This window comes from Oncorhynchus mykiss, chromosome 20, assembly GCF_057628025.1.
Source record: "Oncorhynchus mykiss isolate SJ-2025 chromosome 20, ASM5762802v1, whole genome shotgun sequence".
NCBI lineage: Eukaryota > Metazoa > Chordata > Actinopteri > Salmoniformes > Salmonidae > Oncorhynchus > Oncorhynchus mykiss.
Genome location: NC_143041.1, coordinates 37,049,266 through 37,064,213, shown reverse-complemented (window position 1 = coordinate 37,064,213; position 14,948 = coordinate 37,049,266). Strand labels below are relative to the sequence as shown.

General features: G+C 43.6%; 1 protein-coding gene across 1 annotated transcript; it reads left to right on the top strand.

Annotated features, from left to right (window-relative positions):
- The first annotated feature begins 222 nt into the window (after positions 1 to 222).
- On the top strand, positions 223 to 13,531 carry LOC110499337 (phosphatidylinositol 4-kinase type 2-alpha). Its single transcript, XM_021576419.3, has 9 exons — positions 223 to 1,958; positions 5,165 to 5,365; positions 5,510 to 5,641; positions 7,558 to 7,711; positions 7,845 to 7,906; positions 8,042 to 8,141; positions 9,840 to 9,973; positions 10,191 to 10,250; positions 11,443 to 13,531. Exons 1-9 carry the CDS (start codon positions 1,635 to 1,637, stop codon positions 11,602 to 11,604), a joined length of 1,329 nt encoding a protein of 442 aa, XP_021432094.3. The 5' UTR covers positions 223 to 1,634; the 3' UTR covers positions 11,605 to 13,531.
- Positions 13,532 to 14,948: the final 1,417 nt, after the last annotated feature.

Sequence of the window (14,948 nt, the reverse complement as noted above, 5' to 3'; positions counted from 1 at the left end):
GGAACTTCTGTGAGTGTAATGTTTACTGTTAATTGGTATTGTTTATTTCACTTTTGTATATTATCTACCTCACTTGCTTTGGCAATGTTAACATATGTTTCCGATGCCAATAAAGTCCCATCACCTCCAATATGATTTGTATGACCTTATTTTACACTGGCTCGGGTTGAACTGCGCAAAAGCCACTCCGCGTCATCGGCTAAAGCGGAAGGGAGGAGCGCCGCTTGGTCATTTTGTCAACAAGCAGTATGACGCATCGCCCAGAAGCATACAGCATCTCGTTTCCATAAAATAAATGTTCTAATTTTCTATTTTTCATTGGGACGGCAGGTAAAGCATTTTTATCAAAAGTAAATCACTTGTTATTGAAAACACAGAACCCTACTAATTAGCCAACGACACATGATTAATTACGTCATTTTTGTTTTGAACGGGGCACCTGGTTTATGCCCAAGGGGCAGCCCGATTCCAAATCGAATGCAAAACACGCGTTTACTGGCGCCCGGTCGAGATTACTCGAACCCCCTCGTTGTACGTTGGATATTAGTTGCCGCTGGTTCATTTAGCCATTAATGGGGAAAGAATGGGGTTTTGGGCGAAACGCCGAAAATAAGGTCTGAGTTTAACACAGCGTTACAAAAAATATATACAAACATTTTGTTATGAATTAATATTAGTCAGCTAACATGACCTTTATAACACGGCTAAGGGCTGTTCTTACTATAACGCAACACGGAGTGCCTGGACACAGTCCTTGGTATATCAGCCATATATCACAACCCCCCGAGGTGCTTTATTGCTATCATAAACTGGTTACCAACTTATACTATAGGTATGACAAAACATTTATTTTTCACTGCTCTAATTATGTTGGTAACCAGTTTATAATAGCTGGTTACAAACTTATAGAAATTACTATAGAAATGGTAGTTTACAGTTATGTAAAACGGAATAAAGCTCAGTGATACTAGCAAGAGCAGTGTGCAGGTTTCTGCTTTTTTCTCATCCTATTTAACTGCTACCATGCACCTGCAACAAAGATATCTCATATGTGCAAGTGCCTTTTTGTAACATCATACCAAATGTGTGATGGACATCCACAAATGATTACATACCATAATAAATTGACTCTCCCGGATTTACATACAGAATAATATGAAATGCTCTGAGACCAGGTTGCTCTACTACAAAGTGACTACTACCACATTTCAGTGGAATCGAATGCAACCACTGAATTTGACTGAAAGTGACGAAGAATCGTAAATGCTATGATAGAACACTTGAGAAGTAATTTTAACTACCACTACCATCATGATTTACCACATTTATTTGATCAGTGGGGTGATCAGAATATCGATGAGAACCATCGGTTACGTTAAGCATATTTTATTTCACCGATTTCACCACACAACAAGCGTTCCCTCAGAAACGGGGCGGTACCACGAGGAGGCTGGGCAGAGGAAACGCCAATTGCAAGTCTCTATTCCGAGTGGGTGGGTCTTTATGCAGAGGATGACAGTCATGTTTTGTTTGAAAGCTTGGAATCAACAGCATCGAAACAACACCTCGTCTGATTCCCTGGCTCCTGTCTGTCCATTTACCGGCCGCTGTAATACCCGAAATCCCACGCTGAAATGGAAGAAACGAGCCCCCTCGTCTCTCCTCTCCAAGACTCCGTAGATCACAACTGTTGCCAGAGCGAAGCCACCAGTCCAATAACTCCGGGTTCTGTGGTGCGAGTGTCGGCTGGGAGCCCTGGACGCAGCCGGGAGAGACAGACGCTTTTGGTCAGGGACAGAGGGAACTCTCCGCGGGATCCACACAGGAATGAGTTTCCAGACGACCCAGAGTTTCAGGAGATCGTGAGGAAAGCAGAACAAGCCATAGAAGAAGAGATCTTTCCAGAGATCATCTGCCAAGGATCTAGTGGTAGTTACTTCGTGAAAGACTCTCAAGGGGTGAGACGGACTAGCTTCGTCCCGCAACTAGCTTTTTAAATGACCATTTATATAAACCATTTTGACTTTGACTTTTTAATGTTACATGTCATCTGTAACATTAAAACAGACAAGCTTCTAGCTAGGACTGCTAGTCTTTCGAGAGAGAAATGTACACACTGACTGACTGACTGACTGACTGACAGGCAGACATGGAGACTGATGAGGAGAGGATGCAATCTGTCATTTTTTTTAAACGCCCTTTGTTTTCAAGTAAGCCATATAACTCAGTCTTATGCAGCAGCACCAGCACATGATTTTGCTTACACTGTCGGTCTGCTCTGTCAACCTGCTGTTGCTGATTCTAGCTCACAGTGTAGTGATGTCATCATGTTCTGTATTGACTTCCACCAGCATCTCTCTGCAGTGTTGCTTTTTGGGTGATGTGACAGTTGAGGTGAGCAATTTACACATGGTGGATTCTAGCCATAGTAGACCTTGCTGTATAGTAGATACGGGATGTAGTTCGACCATGCCAGGCTGGGGCTGTGACCTGGCATCATCACATGGCACAGTGGCAGTCCGGGTGGGAAAAACCTCTGTGGGCTGCCAGCCCCACAGTGGAGTGATGCGGTGGTGTGACGCATGAAATAGAAAGAAGTGGCCCCCAGACCTTGATCTAAGGATAAGGACACTGTAAGATCCTAGACATGCCTTGGGGCAACTTCTATTAAAACTAGTGTGGTGCACAGTGCACACAGGCCAAACCTTTCAAAGATTAGCTGTCACTATCAGTTCTCAGGCCTAAGCAAATGTGCTGACGTCCCTGTATAGAGAAGGTTGAGACACTGTCATGCAGGAGGCCTATATATAAGGCAGGCTGGGGGAGTATTATGCTTTGTTCACACGTTAATGTGATCTGCCGTGGACCAGTCAAGGAGCGTTTTTTTTTTTTTTTTTTTAAACCCATAGTAAATCAATTTACTCTGTGTGTACTGTGTAGGCTGCTGTCTGTGTGAATATGTTGTAGCTTAGGAGAAGTCATGTGCTAGCAATCTGAATGGATAAAGGTAGAGCTCTCCATTTTCTCTCCAGAGGTAGGCTGAGTAATCAGAATCCTCACACTCTCTGAAGAAAATGGATACTCCATTTCCGTTCCCTAGCCTGCCTCTCTCCCTCTCCTTTCAATTCAACACACTCAATAAACACATCTCTGTTTCTCTCCTATGGACCAGTGGCTATTAAACGCAACAGATATAAACTTACAGGGTTCATAGGCTGCGTTCCAGGGCATCTTTACTGTTGTCATACCGTGTATATGTGGCGGAGGTGAGTTGGACTCAAAATTTCATGGTGAGGCAGTCCTCCCTGCTAGCGACTTTACAAATCTTTGTCAGCCTTGGCCCAAGAGAGAATGTTCTCTTGGTCTAAAGGTTAAGAAGTTGGTTTAGACCAATAGACCAGGGTTCAGATCCCTGGCCGACATCCAGGTCACAGCCCCAGCCTGGCATGGTCGAACTACATCCTGTATCTACTATACAGCAAGGTCTACTATGGCTAGAATCCACCATGTGACAGTTGAGGTGAGCAATTTACACATCACCCAAAAAGCAACACTGCAGAGAGATGCTGGTGGAAGTCAATACAGAACATGATGACATCACTACACTGTGAGAGCTAGAATCAGCAACAGCAGGTTGCCAGAGCAGACAGACAGTGTAAGCAAAATCATGTGCTGGTGGTGCTGCTGCATAAGACCGAGTTATATGGCTTACTTGAAAACAAAGGGCATTTTAAAAAGCGGAAGACCAAGGTTCAGATCCCACTCATGGCACATGCACTACATGACCAAAACTATGTGGACACCTGCTCGTCAAACATCTAATTCCAAAATCATGGGCATTAATTATTATAAATGTAACCTTTTATTTTACTAGGCAAGTCAGTTAAGAACACATTCTTATTTACAATGACGGCCTAGGAACAGTGGGTTAACTGCCTTGTTCAGGGGTAGAACGACACATTTTTACCTTGTGAGCTCTGGGATTTGATCTAACAACCTTTCGGTTACTGGCCCAATGCTCTAACCACTAGGCTACCTGCCGCTATGAAGTTGGTCCCCACTTTGCTGCTATAATAACCTTAACTCTTCTGGGAATGCTTTTTACTAGATGTTGGAACATTGCTGAACATCCATTCAGGTCTGGGCTCTGTGCAGGCCAGTTAAGTTATTCCACACCGATCGACAAACCATCTCTTTATGAACCTCACTTTGTGCATTGTCATGCTGAAACAGGAAAGGGCCTTCCCCCAAACTTGCCACAAAGTTGGAAGCACAGAATAGTCTAAAATGTAATTGTATGCTGTAGTTCCAGTGAAGGGAGATCTTAACTCTAAGGGGCCTAGCCCAGACCATTATTCCTCCAAACTAAACAGTCGGCACTATGCATTTGGACAGGTAGCGTTCTCCTGGCCTCCGGCAAACCCAGATTTGTTTGTCGGACTTCCAGATGGTGAAGCAGGATTCATCACTTCATCACGTGATTCAGCCAACACATTTCCACTGCTCCAGAGTCCAATGACAGCGAGCTTTACACCACTCCAGCCGACGCTTGGCATTGCGCTTGGTGAACTTATGCTTGTGTGCGGCTGCTCGGCCATGGAAACCCATTTGATGAAGCTCCAGATGAACAATTCTTGTGCTGATGTTGCTTCCAGAGCCAGTTTGGAACTCGGTAGTGAGTGTTGCAACCGAGAACAAACCATTTCTCTGTGCTACGCACTTCAGCACTCAGCGGTCCTGTTCTGTGAGCTAAGCCACATCAGTGGTTCCAGAGATGTTACACACATCTCCGGGTGTTGTGAGATATGATCTTCTGGCACAGTCAGCGAGACTGCATTAAAGACGACCTGGAACGTGCCCGTAGACTACAAAGCTAGCCTCAGTCTCTGTGCTTAACCTCCTATGTGGCACCCTCCACAGTTGATCATGTGAGGAAACTCAAGTTAATCCGATTGACTTTAATGGCTTGCAAAACTATTCCAATTCCAGCTTGTTAGCCCCATTCTGCAGGTTCTGCTGCACCATGAATCACCCTCTTTGATTGGCAAAGGTTGTGTTATGTCACTTCCTCTGACATTACCACTCTGTCTCTTACTATGGGTAAAGAACATTAGTAGAGTGTAACAAGTACCAATAATAATCCCGTCTGTCCATCTGTCTCTAGAACGTAATCGGTGTGTTCAAGCCTAAGAACGAGGAGCCGTATGGTCAGCTGAACCCAAAGTGGACCAAGTGGCTCCAGAAGCTGTGTTGTCCCTGTTGCTTCGGACGGGACTGTCTGGTCCTGAACCAGGGCCATCTGTCTGAGGCCGGGGCCAGTCTGGTGGACCAGAAACTACAGCTCAATATCGTGCCCCAGACCAAGGTAGGGGGGGGGTTACAGGCAGACATGCATGCATTCACGCACATACGCAGTCAGTCACACACACACATAGGGTATGGACAATAAATTATCTTTATCTCTCCCCCCTCTCCCATTCATCACTATCTCGCTCTCTCTCTTCTCTAGGTGGTGTACCTGGCCAGTGATACGTTTAACTACAATGCTATAGACAGAGTCAAGTCTCGGGGAAAGAGGCTAGCTCTGGAGAAAGTTCCCAAAGTTGGACAGCGCTTCAACAGAATAGGCCTCCCTCCTAAGGTAGGTTCAGCTGCCGCCTGGGGTTCAGAACCTACAACTGGGCAGTGTTCATTCGGCATGAAATGGGAGAAAGCAATCTAAAACGGTTTGAAACAGTGAGGCATTGTCTGAACTTGTCCAATAAGAAACACAAATGTTGTACAACGTTTAGAAATGTTTTGCAACAGTGAACACAACGCTGTTATGGTGCTTCTGTCTCTGCTTTAGCCAACACTAAATGTGTCATACATTTATTTTATTTATTTTTATTTCACCTTTTATTTAACCAGGTAGGCAAGTTGAGAACAAGTTCTCATTTACAATTGCAACCTGGCATACATGCCACATGTAGCGTTGTTGACTAATTCAACCAATCAAGGGCTTGAGGAGCAGTTGATGAGTTGAATCAGGTATGTTAGTGCTTGGTTAGAACCAAAGCCTGCAATCCCCAGGACTACAGTTGAAGAACACTGCCCTAAAGTAAATAATATGGTAACCCTTAAAGGGGAAACCTAAAATTGAAACAATAACAAAGCTGGTACCCCGCCTCAGTTTTGGTAAAAAGCTGAGGGATCAGGCCTGACTAAATGTAACCACTAAAATGCATCATCAGAGCTATTGATGTAAAGACTGACCATCTAAGATATCAACATTGTAGTTGTAAGCATGTTGAGGCTAACATTTACAATGTTGACAAACATTGGGGTAAAACAAGCTTATATTTTGGGTTCTGATGGGGTACAACAATTGAACTAAGCTCATGAGGCATTCATACAGTGGCTTGTGATAGTATTCACACTCCTTGGCATTTTCTCCAATTTTGTTGCTTTACAAACCTGTAATTCATTTATTTGGGGGGGTTGTATCATTTGATTTACACAACATGCCTACCACTTTGAAGATGTAAAATATTTATTGTGAAACAAACATGAAATAAGACAAAAAACAGAACTTGACCGTGCATAACTATTCACCCCCCAAAGTCAATACTTTGTATAGATACTTTTTGCAGCAATTACAGCTGCAAGTCTCTTGGGGTATGTCTCTATAAGATTGGCACATCTAGCCACTGGGATTTTTGCCAATTCTTACAAAACTGCCCCAGCTCCTTCAAGTTGAATGGGTTCTGCTGGTGTACAGCAATCTTTAAGTCATACCACATATTCTCAATTGGATTCAGGTCTGGGCTTTGACTAGGCCATTCCAAGACATTTAAACTTTTCTCCTTAAACCACTCGAGTGTTGCTTAGGGTCATTTTCCTGCTGGAAGGTGAACCTCTATCACCAGTCTCAAATCTCTAGAAGACTGAAATAGGTTTCCCTCAAGAATGTCCCTGTATATAGCGACATCCATCATTCCTTAAATTCTGACCAGTTTCCCAGTCCCTGCCGATGGAAAAACATCCCCACAGCATGATGCTGCCACCACCATGGGATGGTGTTCTCAGGGTGATGAGATCATGTGACACTTAGATTGCACACAGGTGGACTTTATTTAACTAATTATGTGACTTCTGAAGGTAATTGGTTGCACCAGATCTTATTTAGGGGCTTCAAAGCAAAGGGGGTGAATACATATGCATGCATCACTTTTCAGTTTTAGATTTTTTTGAATTTTTTGAAACAAGTAATTTTTTTTCATGTCACTTCACCAATTTGGACTATATTGTATGTCCATTACATGAAATCCAAATAAAAATCAATTTAAATTACAGGTTGTAATACAACAAAATAGGAGAAACACCAAGGGGATTAATACTTTTGCAAGGCACTCTAAGTTATATTCTTCAAGAATCAATGAGTATCATTCCTTTATAAGTCCAAAAATGGATGTAGCTACTGCAGATTGCCCCTTTTTAAAGCCTGCAGGTATAATAATGTAGAACTTCCTGTATGAGCCTTTGTCTTATAATAATCAATTTTCCTCCATGGCTCAGGTGGGATCATTCCAGTTGTTTGTGGAGGGCTACAAAGACGCAGACTATTGGCTAAAGCGGTTTGAGGCAGAGCCTCTTCCAGAGAACACCAATCGGCAGCTGCAGCTTCAGTTCGAGAGACTGGTGGTCCTCGACTATATAATCAGGAACACGGGTGTGTGCAAGAAACAGAAACTAGTGTTTCTGTATTTCATCATCAGGAACACCGGTATATATGTGTGTGTGGAAGGGAGGATGAATAACTGAATTAGATGCAATGTAGCTTGATGCCGTGTTGATGCTTGCAGATCGGGGGAATGACAACTGGCTGTTAAAATACGACTGTCCAATGGACATAGAAAGGAACCGGGTGAGTAGACTTATAAAATACAAATTTAAACCTAAGATTTTGACTTGTAGCATTAGTTTTAAATTGAGTTATTAAAGAAAGTGCGAAACTGGATTGTCATATTCTTATTGTCGCTCTCTCCCTGTGTGTGTGTAGGAGACCGACTGGGTGGTGGTAAAAGAGCCTATTATCAGACTGGCAGCCATAGACAATGGTCTTGCCTTCCCAATCAAACACCCTGACTCCTGGAGAGCCTGTGAGTGTCTCTCACACACATACGTGTGTGTGTATATGTGTGTTGAAGTGGGAAGTTTACATACACTAAGGATGGAGTCGTTAACTTGTTTTTCAACCACTCCACAAATGTCTTGTTAACAAACTATAGTTTTGGCAAGTTGGTTAGGACATCTACTTTGTGCATGACGCAAGTAATACTTCCAACAATTGTTTACAGACAGATTATTTTACTTATAATTCACTGTATCACAATTTCAGTGGATCAGAAGTTTATATACACTAAGTTGACTGTGCATTTAAACAGCTTGGAAAATTCCAGAAAATTATGTCATGGCTTTAGAAGCTTCTGATAGGCTAATTGACAACATTTGAGTCAATTGGAGGTGTACATGTGGATGTATTTCAAGGCCTACCTTCAAACTCAGTGCCCTCTTTGCTTGACATCATGGGAAAATCAAAAGAAATCAGCCAAGACCTCAGAAAATAATTGTAGACCTCCACAAGTCTGGTTTATCCTTGGGAGCAATTTCCAAATGCCTGAAGGTACCACGTTCATCTGTACAAACAACAGTACGCAAGTATAAACACCATGGGACCACGTAGCCGTCATACCGCTCAGGAAGGAGACTCGTTCTGTCTCCTAGAGATGAACGCACTTTGGTGCAAAAAGTGCAAATCAATCCCAGAACAACAGCAAAGGACCTTGTGAAGATGCTGGAGGAAACGGGTACAAAAGTATCTATATACACAGTAAAATGAGTCCTATATTGACACAACCTGAAAGGCCGCTCGGCAAGGAAGATGCCACGGCTCCAAAACCAGCATTAAAAAGCCAGACTACGGTTCGCAACTGCACATGGGGACAAACATCATACTTTTTGGAGAAATGTTCTCTGGTCTGATGAAACAAAAATGGAACTGTTTGGCCGTAATGACCATTGTTATGTTTGGAGGAAAAAGGGGAGGCTTGCAAGCCGAAGAACACCATCCCAACCGTGAAGCATGGGGGTGGCAGCATAATGTTGTGGGGGTGCTTTGCTGCAGGAAGGACTGGTGCACTTCACAAAATAGATGGCGTCATGAGGAAGGAAAATGATGTGGAAATATTTCATAATCTCAAGACATCAGTTAAAGCTTGGTCACACATGGGTCTTCCAGATGGACAATGACCCCAAACATACTTCCAAAGTTGTGGCAAAATGGCTTAAGGACAACAAAGTCAAGGTATTGGAGTGGTATCACAAACTCCTGACTTCAAACTCATAGAACATTTGTGGGCAGAACTGAAAAAGCGTGTGCGAGCAAGGAGGCCTACATTCCTGACTGAGTTACACCAGCGCTGTCAGGAGGAATAGTCCAAAATTCACCCAATTTATTGTGGGAAGCTTGTGGAAGGCTACACAAAATGCTTGACCCAAGTTAAACAATTTAAAGGCGACACACTCTAAGTATTTAGTATCATGTAAACTTCTGACCCACTGAGTATGTGATGAAAGAAATAAAAGCTGAAATAATTATCTTGACTATTATTCTGACATTTCACGTTCTTAAAATAAAGTGGTGATCCTAACTGACCTAAAACAGGGAATTTGTACTAGGAATAAATGTCAAGAATAAAAAAAATAAAAGTTTAAATGCATTTGGCTAAGGTGTATGTAAACTTCCGACTTCAACTGTATAAGAAGAACCCACACTACTTCATTCCTCCTCTCTGTAGATCCATTCTACTGGGCGTGGTTATCTCAGGCTAGGGTTCCTTTCTCTGAGGAGATTAGGGACTTGGTTCTGCCGAAACTGACCAACCCCACCTTCATCAAAGACCTGGAGGAAGACCTCTACCAACTCTTTAAGGTTAGCAGGGGGTTTAATTTGCCTGGCCCCAGATCTGTTTGTATTTCTGCCAACTCTTATGGACAGCACAAACTTACCTGGGACCAAGATTTTCATGGCCTTGATGTCACTTGACGTCGCAACAAAGTTCTACTCTACTCCATTCTGTCATCCTCACAACACTTCTGGAATCATGCCAGCGTTATTATAGTGACATCTTGTCCTGTGTTCTCTACAGAAGGATACAGGCTTTGACAGAGGACAGTTCCACAAACAGATAGCTGTGATGAGAGGACAGGTGAGTTGGTGGGGCAATACCTGGACATCTGAACAGTGTCAGTATTTCTCATTGTCCTCCTACTCAAATCAAATTGTATTGGTCACATACACATATTTAGCAGATGTTATTGTGGGTGTAGCGAAATGCTTGTGTTCCTAGCTCCAACAGTGCAGTAGTATCTGACAATTCACAACAATACACACATCTAAAAGAATGGAATTAGGAAATATATAAATATTAGGACGAGCAATGTCGGAGTGGCATTGACTAAAATACAGTATATACATATGAAATGAGGAAAACATTGTGTAAAGTGACTAGTGTTCCATGTCTATGTACATAGGGCAGCAGCCTCTAGGGTGCAGGGTTGAGAAACCGGGTGGTAGCCGGCTAGTGATGGCTATTTAACAGTCTGATGGTCTTGAGATCCCTATGGTGTTGAAGGCGGCGCTATAGTCAGTGAACAGCATTCTTACATAGGTATTCCTCTTGTCCAGATGGGATAAGGTAGTGCGATGGTGATTGCATCGTCTGTGGATCTATTGGGGCGGTATGCAAATTAGTGGGTCTAGGTATCAGGTAGATGTGATATGATCCTTAAATATCCTCTCAAAGCACTGCATGATGACAGAAGTGAGTGCTAAGGGGGCAATAATCATTTAGTTCAGTTACCTTAACTTTCTTGGGTACAGGAACAATGGTGGACATCTTGAAGCAAGTGGGGACAGCAGACTGGGACAGGGAGAGATTGAATATGTCCATAAACACTCCAGACGGCTGGTCTACACATGCTCTGAGGATGTGGCTAGGGATGCCGTCTGGGCCGATAGCCTTGTGAGTGTTAACACACTTAAGTCTTACTCATGTCGGCCATGGAGAAGCAGAGCCCACAGACCTTGGGAGTGAGCCGCGTCGGTGGCACTGTGTTATCCTCAAAGCGGGCAAAGAAAGTGTTTAGCTTGTCCGGGAGCAAGACGTCGGTGTCCTCCGTGGCTGGTTATCCTTTTGTAGTCCGTGATTGTCTGTAGACCCTGCCACACACGTCTCATGTCTGAGCCGTTCTCTGTACTGATGTTTTTCCTGTTCCACTAAGTGTGTGTGTGTGATGCTGAAGCTGTGTTTCTGTCACCAGATCTTAAATATATGTGTGTGTGCTTGCTTCCCTCTGTTTGTGTAAACCTGTGCTGAAGCTTTGTATGTCTACCACCAGATTTTGAACCTGAGCCAGGCCCTGAAGGAGCGTAAGACCCCCCTACAACTGGTCCAGATGCCCCCAGTCATAGTGGAGACAGCCAGAGCACCACAGAGAGCCAACAGTGAGTCCTACACACAGAGCTTCCAGAGCAGGAAACCCTTCTTTACCTGGTGGTAGAGGAGGAGGCCAAGTCGAAGAGGAGGTAAGAGGGGGAGAGACTTGAGATGGAGGAAGACTGTATAGCACTGGAGCAGAAAGAGAGGATGGTGAGAAGCGAGACAGATGAAGAGGGAAGAGTAGGGAGGAAGAATGGACCAGATTGAGAGACTGGAGAGGAGGAAGAAGAACACTGTTCAAAAACCTCTGCCTTACTTCAGTTTCATCAGCCAATAAAGCTCTTCCCTGCTCATAACCAATAGGAAGTCAGATATGTTTCTACCTTCCCTGGAACCCATCAGAGAGTTGTGCTGTAACTACAGACATAAGAGAGAGAGAGTAGTGTCAAAATTCAGAACGAATATATCTTACAAATTATCTTTTTAAATAAATATACAGGGGTAAAGAATGGTATGTTAAGACAGTTGAGTAGCCCTGCACTGGTAGTTGGCTGAAAGAGATGATTATAAAGACCCAAAACTGTGAAAGACTCCCACTGTGGCAGAGGTTAGGTTCCCATTGCCAATTGATGGTTGTATTTATTGTAACCAGTCACTGAAGGAGAATGCTAAGTCTGTTTTTCTATCATTACAAAATGTCAACATATGGTAGTCCAATCAAATTCAAGTGCACATAATATATTTTTACCTAAGGTTAAACATTTCAGCCTCAACAGGTCACTTTCCTTACCAAGTTACAGCCTTCTAGCATCTCTTATGGCCTCTGAAGCATGACATTACCATGAACAGTATGGCCTGTAGCTAGCAAGCAGAGAAGTCAAGTGTCCTGATATTTGTAGCTATAATCTTTAGGGTTGCAACCAGGGTTAGGGTTGCAACATTACATTAACTTTCTCAAAGTTCCTTGGTTTTTCAGAAATCCTGGTTGGAAAATGTCCTGCTTTTACCCTTCTGATTCCAGGAATTTTCCAACCAGAAAACCTAGGAATGTTGTGAAAGTTACCATAATTTTGCAACCCTATGGTGGTATGTATGCTGTGGTCAGACATTCAGCATTTGGGCCTTATTTGAATGAGTGTCTTCCTTTGACCCAGAAGAGCCTGACCACAGGAGGTTGGTGGCACCTTAATTGGGGAGGACGGGCTGGTGGTAATGGCCGGAGCGGAATGGTATCAAATACATTAAATAAAATGTTTCCATGTGTTTGATGCCATTCCATTCACTCCATTCCAGACATTATTATGAGCTGTCCTCCCCTCGGCAACCTCCACTGAGCCTGACTGAAGTAGCCTGGTTAAACCAGAATGAACGCAGCGCTCACCATTGTTTCACTTCATGAGTGCAGTGTTACATATGGGTTAACCAGGCTATGACAGAAGGGCCACGTTACAGGTGGTACTAACTACTCATACTGGGATTGAAGTTTGTACTGCAGATTGTACTGGGCCATGTTCATTAGGGCAAACCGTGGGAAAATGTTTTGCAACAGAAAACAAAAATAAGCATGTCTTATTGGACAAGGCCAGATGGTACCTTCTGATTTCACTCCTTTTTGGACACTTTTCGTCCATTTCGTGCCTACTGAACATAAACCAGGTAACAGTGCCTGTTGTGTTATGGGCATCTGCATGTGATGGCAGCCCTGTGGCGCCACCTGTGGGATGACTGCAATGTACTCTCAGAAACGCACATTGCCTGTTTCCTCACATCTTGTTTATTTAAATGTACATTTCCTGCTGTAGTAACCAAACTGTCCTACTGATGTATTGTATTGACAAATCACAGGAGGTTGGTGGCACCTTAATTGGGGAGGGGCTTGTGGGAGTGGATGGAGTGGAATGGTATCAAATACATGGTTTCCATGCGTTTGCCACTTCATTTACTCCGTTCCAGCCATTATGAGCTGTCCTCCCGTTCGCAGCCTCCACTAATACGATTTGTACTGTATGTAAAGAATGAAATGCATAAAGAATTGTACTATTCCATTATCAAGGTTTCTTGTACTTTTCTTGTCTCTTAGGTTGTGATTTTCTACCCTTCTCCCAAAGCGAGCCCTTGCACACTTTTCTAACATGGATTTAGCAATCGTGGCAACTCAATCCAGCCCATGCTTACACTAGTCACATGTTTTTAAATCCATGACCGGGAGTGTCCATATTGCTGACTTCTAGAGAGGGCGGAGAATTGGGAGGCAGAGTTGGTTGATTTATTTCAAAGGAATGTTGATCAAATAAAATCAGGTCATTATTATGTATTGACTTCCTCTTAGCCTACTACTTTCCAGGTAAACACCAGATAATTTAGCGGTACCTTACAGTCTGCTGGTTTATGCTCTACTGAGAGCCTGTGTGTACAAAAGGGGGAAACGGCAGCTCTACTGAGAGCCTGTGTGTACAAAAGGGGGAAACAGCAGCTCTACTGAGAGCCTGTGTGTATAAAAGGGGGAAACGGCAGCTCTACTGAGAGCCTGTGTGTACAAAAGGGGGAAACGGCAGCTCTACTGAGAGCCTGTGTGTGTATAAAAGGGGGAAACGGCAGCTCTACTGAGAGCCTGTGTGTATAAAAGGGGGAAACGGCAGCTCTACTGAGAGCCTGTGTGTATAAAAGGGGGAAACGGCAGCTCTACTGAGAGCCTGTGTGTACAAAAGGGGGAAACGGCAGCTCTACTGAGAGCCTGTGTGTACAAAAGGGGGAAACAGCAGCTCTACCTAGAACGTCTAAGTGTTGACGGACTTCTAAATCTCTCCTTTCCAGTTGAAATCAACTAATTTTCCTTTACTTTCTTACTGTTGATGCTCCTTGACATTTATGGTTCAATGTTTGGTACGTGATGCTCATATGTCGTGCGGAGACAAACGAGTGTTTGGAACAACAGAGGCCATCAAATCTCCAGTTCCCCATCTTGTAGATCCAGTTTAAAATCTAATCAAATGACTTACGAGCTCCTAACCAACAATGCAGTTTAAAAAAACAACATAAGAGATAAAAGTAACAAGTAATTAAAGAGCAGCAGTAAAATAACAATAGCAAGACTATATACAGGGGGGTACCCATACATAGTCAATGTGCGGGGGCACCGGTTATTTGAGGTAGTATGTACAATGTAGGTAGAGTTATTGAAGTGACTATGCATAGATGACAACAGAGTAGCAGTGGTGTAACGAGGGGAGGGGGGGGGGGGGGGGGGGGTCACTGCAAATAGTCTGGGTAGCCATTTGGATTGAGGGTAGAAGCTGTTTAGAAGCCTCTGGGACCTAGACATGGCACTCCGTTGCCGGTTACTGTGCTGTAGCAGAGAGAACAGTCTATGACGAGGGTGGCTGGACTTTTTGACGATTTTTAGGGCCTTCCTCTGACAACTTTTGGTATAGAGGTCCTGGATGGCAGGAAGCTTGGCCGCAGTGA

Bases quoted from the DNA above. Each gene is read 5' to 3' on its own strand.
- LOC110499337 (XM_021576419.3), top strand. From the start codon at position 1,635: ATGGAAGAAACGAGCCCCCTCGTCTCTCCTCTCCAAGACTCCGTAGAT. The intron at 1,959-5,164 runs GTGAGACGGACT...ATCTGTCTCTAG, and splicing joins TCGTGAAAGACTCTCAAGGG to AACGTAATCGGTGTGTTCAA. The intron at 7,712-7,844 runs GTGTGTGCAAGA...TGATGCTTGCAG, and splicing joins CTATATAATCAGGAACACGG to ATCGGGGGAATGACAACTGG.